Source organism: Osmerus eperlanus, chromosome 5, assembly GCF_963692335.1.
Source record: "Osmerus eperlanus chromosome 5, fOsmEpe2.1, whole genome shotgun sequence".
In the NCBI taxonomy this organism is placed as follows: Eukaryota; Metazoa; Chordata; class Actinopteri; order Osmeriformes; family Osmeridae; genus Osmerus; species Osmerus eperlanus.
Genome location: NC_085022.1, coordinates 21,939,364 through 21,948,024, shown reverse-complemented (window position 1 = coordinate 21,948,024; position 8,661 = coordinate 21,939,364). Strand labels below are relative to the sequence as shown.

The 8,661-nt window shown below is 43.2% G+C and overlaps 1 protein-coding gene across 1 annotated transcript; it reads right to left on the bottom strand.

Annotated features, from left to right (window-relative positions):
* Nucleotides 1-297: 297 nt before the first annotated feature.
* tbc1d15 (TBC1 domain family, member 15) lies at nucleotides 298-8,359 on the bottom strand. The gene is made up of 17 exons (XM_062462676.1): nucleotides 8,213-8,359; nucleotides 7,153-7,251; nucleotides 6,986-7,060; nucleotides 6,404-6,539; nucleotides 6,086-6,293; nucleotides 4,998-5,100; nucleotides 4,714-4,908; nucleotides 4,088-4,216; nucleotides 3,835-3,938; nucleotides 3,554-3,648; nucleotides 3,345-3,461; nucleotides 2,846-2,946; nucleotides 2,519-2,618; nucleotides 2,077-2,174; nucleotides 1,827-1,943; nucleotides 1,605-1,691; nucleotides 298-1,380 (listed from the first exon to the last, which is right to left on the bottom strand). Exons 1-17 carry the CDS (start codon nucleotides 8,234-8,236, stop codon nucleotides 1,183-1,185), a joined length of 1,986 nt encoding a protein of 661 aa, XP_062318660.1. The 5' UTR covers nucleotides 8,237-8,359; the 3' UTR covers nucleotides 298-1,182.
* Between the last annotated feature and the right edge of the window lie 302 nt (nucleotides 8,360-8,661).

Here is an 8,661-nt window from a genome sequence, read left to right as displayed (position 1 = left end):
CCACACGTGCTTCAATATTGGAGACTTGAATATTCCTTGCATTGACTACAAGTTGGACAGCAAGTGAAAATATAGTTTCATTTTAGTTGAAATAATATAACTTAATATCTTGCAATACACTCAAATAATCTAAGCAGAAGCAAGCAATTTATAGAACTCCATATTAAGTAAAAGGAAGACTGAGATGTACTTAATCATTAATCTAATCGAGTGTACTTTGAATTTAAGAATACAGAGGAAGAGGAAATAATTAGAAAATGTGTCATTATCACAAGATTAACTGCCAGTTCACAAGGATAAGTTTAAATAAACCCTGAATGATTGATTTTATTCCCTGAAGAAACCATTCCCTTCCCCTTAGCTTCACGTGTTAACGCTACTCAATACCTCCAGAAAGAAAAGCTTTATGAATATTGTTACATATATGTTAATCAATTCACTCAACAACAAAAAAAAGTTGTTCATAAATCAGAGCAAAACAAATGGGTATTTAAAGTTGATCAAGATTATGCTTGTATTAAAAATGGACGGACAACAGAAATCCAAAGACAATCAAATGTAAAGATTATGGTTAGTAACAAGAGGGAAACAAAATACGTTGCAAGGAAGGAAATAAATATTTAGTCTATAAAATATAAGGAAAATATTTTAATCCATGTAACATGGAATAATAAAAAATAAACCAAACTCATCAATACTGAAGTTTGAGTAGACAATGGTTTGCTTTTACTGTATTATCCCTGTACGGTTTTATAACTATGGTGGCTGTTTTTTGACATTTTGTCAATGGCAATTATAATGTCCTGCCAAATGTGCATGTAGTTAAACCAACATTTAAATTCAAAAACAAGATTTGGACATTGTGTGCATGATTCATAAAAGGGTTCCCTAAAGAATAATAGCACATCATTACTTACAATGCAAACTCACCTCGCCCATCTATAGATCAAAATCACTAGCAAGAGAGAAGTAATGACTCAACAAAAAGACAAAATGGTTCAAGAAATTACAAAAATAATAAACTTTGAATAATCTTAAATCCTTTGTACATTCGATTACATTTCTCTCCTCAAGAACTTGATATCGTGGCATCGACCTGTCGGCTTCTCCAGATGAGGCCTGCTACTCTCCTCATGGGTGGATAGAAGAAAAGTTTCTTTTTTGTCTGAGTTATATTGTTCACTATGATATGAAGGCAACTTTGCACCCGTTCTTAGGGGGTTCTCTTAAATGTCCGTGGCCATTGGAGAAGGCCTCTTGTCTCTGTGTGGATCTTGGAGATGAAGATGACTCGTGCGTCCCAAACTCTCTCATTTCACACCCAGGAATCTCTGTTTCTATGTTGAATCCCAGGATTTCACTTATTGCATGAGGCAAATCCTGTTAAAGCAAGAAATACGTATATATTAGTCTTCACACAAACCCTCAATCTTCCTTCATGTGGATTTTTAGGCATCTTTAGTTTGATAGTATAACAATGAGTGGCAGCACAACCACACAAATGTGACAGACAAAAAGGTTACTAAGATCTAGAAAATGTTATGTTTTGAAATTGCTTCAGACACTTTTAAAGTTTGAAGTTTAACCGTAAATCGTTTTCTTACCTTACAGCTTCTGATCTGCATACAAATGGCCTCGGCTTTGTGAAGGATTTCTTCAATGTCCAGTTTCATTGAAAGCTCATTAATGTGCTGTTCGAACAGGAAACAACAGCATCCACATTTATAGGGGACAATATTTATTCAAATACACGTGAACGAGAAGCAAAAATTCACTTCACTAGCGCAAATAACTTGCTTGGCTTTGGGTGTGAACACAGCATTTACCTTGAGGATTTCGTTGAAGCCGTAGTTCTCCTCCATGATCTTCTGCTTCTCTGCATCCAGGATGGCGCAGCACACCAGCAGATGGAAGTTCTGGCAGGGCAAGCCGGTCCACATGACCTGAGCAGGATCAAGCACAACGTCCGTCACTAGAACTCTGTATCGAGGTTTCCTCCCAGCATGGCAGGAGGAACAGGGGTGCAGGTCCTACTGAAGGAGGAACAGGGGTGCAGGTCATGCTGAAGGAACTCACCTCCCACAGTCGAAGCACGTCCTGAAAACTCAGCTCCCTTTTGAAGCGGATCAGTAACCAACGGAAACAGAAGTACAGGTATCCTGAATCCTGCGCCTCTGTAGGGGGGTAAACAGACCAGAACAGCCCAAGAAGGGGGGGGGGGGGGGGGTAAACAGACCAGAACAGCCCAAGTGCCGTTTTTGTTATTTAAAATGTATTTGATTTTACACATATACTGTTTTTTTATATCTGTCATTAGAAATGTTGAGAACAAAACCACAACAATGAGCTACTGCTCTCCATAAGCACTGTGCGTCTGGTAAATACAGACCGTTCCTTAACTTTAACTATGCACTTTTCCTTAACTATGCGCTTCTGATCCTTGATTTTTCTGCTGTATTTTATACATACAATATTTGTACCGAGGTAGATGGTGAGTGTGGTGAGTGTGGAGGTGTACCGAGGTAGGTGGTGAAGGCCACGTCCAGCAGTCTGAGGAGAGAGCTTAGCTGGATGAGCTGGGTCTTCATGCCCTGCATGTGCTCCTCAAAGTTCTGGTGCTGCACACACACACACACACACACACACACACACACACACACACACATTACATATAAGGGACTGAAGAAATATCTTATGTTGCTCCTCAAAAGACAACTAACAAGACAACTAAGTTCAAACTAACTTGAACGCCTGGATGTCCAGTGAGGTCCAGGAGACTGGCTCATCCTGGACACCCCGGCGTTCACAGAAGGAACAGAAGAAGACTAAAGCAAGGCAGCGTTACCATCTGATCCATGAAGGACACGAAACACCAGAAGGCGTCCACCTCGTTCTCCATCACATACAGCACTGGAGACAGCAGGTCGCTCATTCCCTGGACGTAACCTGAAGGACACAAACACATCAAAATCAAGACAAGCTCATAACAATATCTATGTGTTTTATTTATGGTGCGCCCTTAATTGTCAAGGCAAATCTCAACAATCAAGCAGTTAGGACAAAAACGCATTATGTGCTATTAAAAATGAAGCCTTCTTAAATTCTCACAACTTGCTAAATATTTCCAGTTTCAGAACCCTGTTCTATACGTTGACCTTTGACAGGATAGTTGCATTCAAAGATGGGGATTCAAAGGGAGTTATCAGGGGTGAGTCACAGGTAAAATATAGAATATTCTATTAAAAATCAACTAACACTACTAATGATTAGATCATGTTAAAATCTTCTGCCCATGTTTATGAGTGAGGACATCTGCATGGTCAGCGATCACTGTGTGCACTCACCCAGGTCAAAGTCGTACATGCAGTACGTCATCAGGATATCGTGCAGGAGGACAAGTCCTGGGTTGTCTATGCCTTCATAGAACCTGTTTGTTCGGTCCGTGCGGTTGACATCTTTCTCTAAGAGGAAACAGTGTGGTATGAAGCACACAGTCTCAGAGTCTGGCAGGAAGAGAGAGTGGATGAAGCGTCTCTGGTTGCCATGGCGTTACCTATCAGACTGCGGAAGTCTCTTAGCCGGGAGTTTCTTCTCTCCTGGTCCTCGCTGACCGACTTCCACTGCAGCTTCATCCTGAAGTACTCATCTCTAGTGGACCAATGGGGAAAGGGCAGGCAATGAAGTGGACCAATGGGGAAAGGGCAGGCAATGAAGTGGACCAATGGGGAAAGGGCAGGCAATGAAGCCTGGCATTCTGTCTGTGTGTGTCTGTGTGTGTGTGTACACGCTAGCAAATCATCCAGTATCACGAGTATAGGAAGATAAGTATCCTACGTTTTCTTCTTCTGGAGGGCTTTCCTCTCCTCGTGGGTGCTGTCCCATGGGAAATACCCCAGGAGAAACTTCCAGGTCTCTTTCCTCAGTGCGTGGCACAGACCCTGCAATGACAAAAACAAATCAGAAAGAAAAGGTTTATTTATTCAGTGCACTAAAAGCTGACCTTTTAAAAGACCTTTAACATCCACCTGGAGGGATTTCCCAGCATGATGGATGTACGTGGGTGGAGAAGACAGCCTGTTTAACATACCCCCTTAAATATAGCTTGTTTGAGGTGGGGCACGTTGTGAATTCTTCCCTCTGGATCTTGGTGTTCCGCCAGATCCTCTGCTGACAGCGGGCTCCTCCTCTGCACATCTGGCCTGGCACCCAGGTCGATCTGACACAGGCGGGGGGAAGCATTACGACTCCCAAACACTCGAGAAGAAGACCTGTCAATCACTTGGTTCGTTTAGCAGTCGCCTTCATCCAAAGACACTTCCACATACATAAAAGTACAGCAGATCGTAGAGGACCAGTCTTTCAGTGGTTTAAAGACAAGGAAGTGGTTGTTCACTATGAACACTGGGGGTGGGAATCTTTTGGTACCTTATGGTTCGAATCGATTCTTAGGGTCACGATTCGAAACATATCCATGTCTGCCTGCCACCTCGGTGCCCCTCATGTCTGCCTGCCACCTCGGTGCCCCTCATGTCTGCCTGCCACCTCGGTGCCCCTCATGTCTGCCTGCCACCTCGGTGCCCCTCATGTCTGCCTGCCACCTCGGTGCCCCTCAGAACAGCACCAACATCCTCGCTCAGCGGCACAGCTGGATAAAAGCGCCAGCTAAATGAATATACCACATCACATATGCGTTGCTTCTTGTGGACCACTCACCCTGGTAATGACCTCGAAGCCTGGCTCCTCCTGCTGGTTGATCTCCAGGCCTGGGATGACCTCTCCCAGCAGGTCTGCCACATCCTCTGGGGGGCGCTGTTGCTGCTCCTCCGAGCCACGGAATGCATCGAAGATGTAGTTGGTGACCTTGGAGAAGCCGCCCAGAGTGGTCACGTACGGATCCTTCTTCAGCTTCTGTGGGGATGGGAGGGCGTGGTCAACAGCATGATCAACATCATCCCCTCACGCACATTTCAATGCTTGTGTGACGGCTGACACCTTACATCAACGAGGCCGAAGTTGTTATCGTCTAGAAGATTCTCAAAGGACTGGGAGAGAGCTTTGTTGTGAGTGCTGACTAGCAGGCAGCCTTCATCCTCCGGGTCTCTGGAAACGAGAAACACATACACAAGTGCTCAATAGCGTGCAGAAGTGTTCAGGCTTCCTCAAGAACGAAACCAAACAAACAAGCTTGAGATCGGAACATCTAGATGTCTGCACCACGGTAACAGCACCACGGTAACAGCACCAGGTACCATTGTGAAGAGACACGTCCACGCAGTCAATTATAGCTTTCTTGCAATTAATTTCAACACCTTTGAGGTTCATCACACCTCTACCTGCCGTCATAACACACGCATGATATCACAGACCATTTTCATAACTCAAAACCTGAAGACACAGTTAGAGGAACTGCTAGGATTATGAAAAGCCTGGATAAGAACTTTAATAACAGCTACCACCTCAGAGATAAAGAATTCCCCACAGACTGGAGAAACAATCTGTGATGTTTGGCTACCAAAGAAAGCCAGACTCTTTCAAGATGACAGTTGTTTTCCTTGAGGCTGCTCGCTGACTCACAAAAAGAATGATCACAAAAAAGGCAGAAAAGGAGAAAAGACAGTGGCTCAAACTCTGACGAAGAGCGACTTTCCGCAATCTCTGTTTCGTTTAGGAGTAGCAGATGTTGTTATCACCGCCAATCATCTTAACAGTTTGGATTTACGTAATCACGTAATTGAGCTACTTTTAGCACATTTTCAGAGTACAAGCGCAGTGCAACACGCTCTCGGATTCAATGTGTTTTAGTTTTTAATCCGTTTGTCTTCTGTTGTTGTTTATGCAGCTATTAAAAAAAACAATTGAGTCACAGACGCTCGTCCATTCTACATTTTACATCTTGTTGGTTAACGGTTCATGGCCATTAACGAGCGTTGGCTATCGGTCAGAAAATATATTCAAAATGACCATCCCTCCCTGAAAGGCTTCTGAGGACCCCATCTGCTGGACAATAACCACAATGCACCACACCAGGTGAACATTTGCCTTTGTTGCTCTCTCAAAACCTGGTTTGCTGGGCCTGTGTACTCACTCGCTAAGCACTGTGTATCTCCTCAGACAGTCCAGGAAGCCTTTACTGCCTCCTTGGTGAAAATGCAGTGCTGGCAGGGCAGAGGAGGGCTCCTTGAGCTGGAACACCAGGTAGGACCAGCCCTCTTCCTTCACGGTGATGGACCTGAGGTCATACACACTGAAGGTGAAGGAGTACTTGCTCTTCCCATTAGTGTGGTTCAAAGCACCTAAAAAGCAAATGCAAAAATACATTTAAAAAGGAATAATGTACAAGTTCTCTACAAAATAAATTCCCTTACATATCAACCAGCGTATGAAAACAAGCCTGAAACCCCACCGTCGCCGTTGGTGCAGGGTTTCCTCTTGAAGGTGACGGCGTGGATCATGTCCCACTCTGTCTCGTAGCTCTGCTGCTGTTCCACCTGGGGCTTCTCCCCTGGACCCCTGGCCCACTCCATCACTGAGCTGGAGTCCTGCTCAGAACACACACCGGCTTCATCAGGGAGCCATGACAACAGCAGCTCTCCACCAGACTCAAGTCACTGCCTGGACTCACATGGGCTTTAGAAGAACATAGCACAGAGCAACGAGAACAGCGCCATATCTTAAGTGCAACCTTATAAACTATTTAGGAAATTCTACATCAGGATTCTCAAATTTAGAATGCAGGAGAGGACAGTTAAAAGCAGCTTTGGGTGACCTTAGGGCAAGCAGGAGGTCATTTCCAGGTGGAGTTGAATAGTTGCATCTTTAGACAAAACAGCCACCACAATTTAAATGTTGCAGGGAGAATGCAGGAAAATATCTCTTTACGGTTTGGATTTGGTCACCTCACCTAGTATGCTGTGAGATCAGTTAAATACCGCCACCCCTGTTTTTTTCTGTATAATATTGCAATTATGCAGAAAAGGAGCCCAACCTTGCCAGCGCACAGCATGTTGGATGGGTCCACACTGTCTTCCATAGGTTTGTATTCCACAACAATGTCGCCATCCTGATTTTTGGGGGGGAAACAAGAAACATATTACTCCAAAATGTCCCTTCTTGAATTGTACATTAATTCCAAATGCTAAAAACCACATGTACCTTGTCAATTAATCTCAGGAAACCTGGGGAGAGAAGGTCTTGCTCATCGCTGTCGTCATTGCTTGAATGTATGAACACACCTTCATGTTCAAATACAACCTCAAAGGAGCATAAATAACACACCGTTACAAGAAAACGTTTCAAAAGAGTTTATTCACTTGGAAATGGTAACGTAGATAGTGTAATCATTATGCTGTACGTATAAACACACTGCACGCACTGAACTGTGGTAGCCAGCTATACCGCTTAACACGTAGCTAGGCTACCTTCTACAAGTCCCTGGTAGCATTTACCTACAGCTGTACTACATTATTGAACGAAATAGGGAACTTTCCATAAAATAAAGTAGTTATTTAGACTAGTTTGCTGTTAGCTAAACTTCAAATAGAAGGCATGGGTCTTTCGTAGCAATTAGCTAGCACACCGTGGTTTGTTACTAGCTTTATTACTAATCTCAGTTACTGCCTGAATACACCAGGTTCCAGCTCCAACGTTAGCTATTTAGATAGCTAGCATTGAATGGTTCTTCTAATTTGACCAGCGAGAACATATCACTAGCATTCTTTAACAAAACGAGTCCAAATTAACCCAAACTGAAGGCAGTTGAAGGCAAGCTAGCTAGACTAGTTAAATAGCCACGTATCTGTCGATCTCTGATAGGATCCCATGCTTCGTGACGTGTCCAAAAATGCTAACGTGTAATGCTTGCACTTGCAGTGACTCGATATGAAAGAAGGATATATAGCAAGCTTTATTATTTTTTCTTTGTTTGTTTTAGCTAGTTAAATGATTAACCAATTACGGGGCTATGAAACGGTGTCTTTGAAGATTAATTTAATCGACATCACCTCATCAACTCGAATAACTCTTGGTAAATTAGCACACTACAGTTCTGTAGCTGGCGAGGCTAGGGCAACTCAAAACAAAAGCATGGTTGGACATTATTTGTATCTATCCATTGTTTCTTCATATTGACTAAAGTATTTTCCTACAGAAGTCAATCTATTAACTCGCAAACACACAAAATAAACACATTCCAACGGTTATGTATTTGCAATACCTTTGGAGGAGTATCAGCCGCCATGTCGCCTGCTAGCAAGCACTCACGACTCGACTAGCTACGTAGCATAGCTCACGTGCCTGTCAGCTTCCACAACAACAGTGACAAGTCATCTTCCGCAAATTTCTGATTGCGCATGCGTGAGCACCAGGCGTTTCCATGTATTTGGCAGTAAAGAGGGGTTCATCACAGACAGTAGGAGCCGTTTTAATGCGTGTATTTTTGATCTTAGAATGACTTAGTTATTCCAATAATTAATTGTTCAGGTGGCATTAATATATGATTAGAATTAAATAAATAAAAAACGTTATTGTCCATCCACATTGGGGTAGATGTGTCATGTTATGCCAGGTTGCTTCGCGTTGTTTTGTCCTAAGAATTTCAGTGCCCAGTCTGACATTGTGTTGTTCTGTGCATCTGACAATAAAAGACTTGAACTAGAAAGTGCT

What these genes read in the sequence shown, in the direction of transcription:
- tbc1d15 (XM_062462676.1), bottom strand. Translation starts at nt 8,236, where the DNA reads ATGGCGGCTGATACTCCTCCAAAG. An exon ending in ACATGCTGTGCGCTGGCAAG is followed by an intron (nt 6,540 to 6,985) that starts GTTGGGCTCCTT and finishes TGTTCTGAGCAG; the next exon opens with GACTCCAGCTCAGTGATGGA. An exon ending in AACAAGCTATATTTAAGGGG is followed by an intron (nt 3,939 to 4,087) that starts GTATGTTAAACA and finishes TTGTCATTGCAG; the next exon opens with GGTCTGTGCCACGCACTGAG.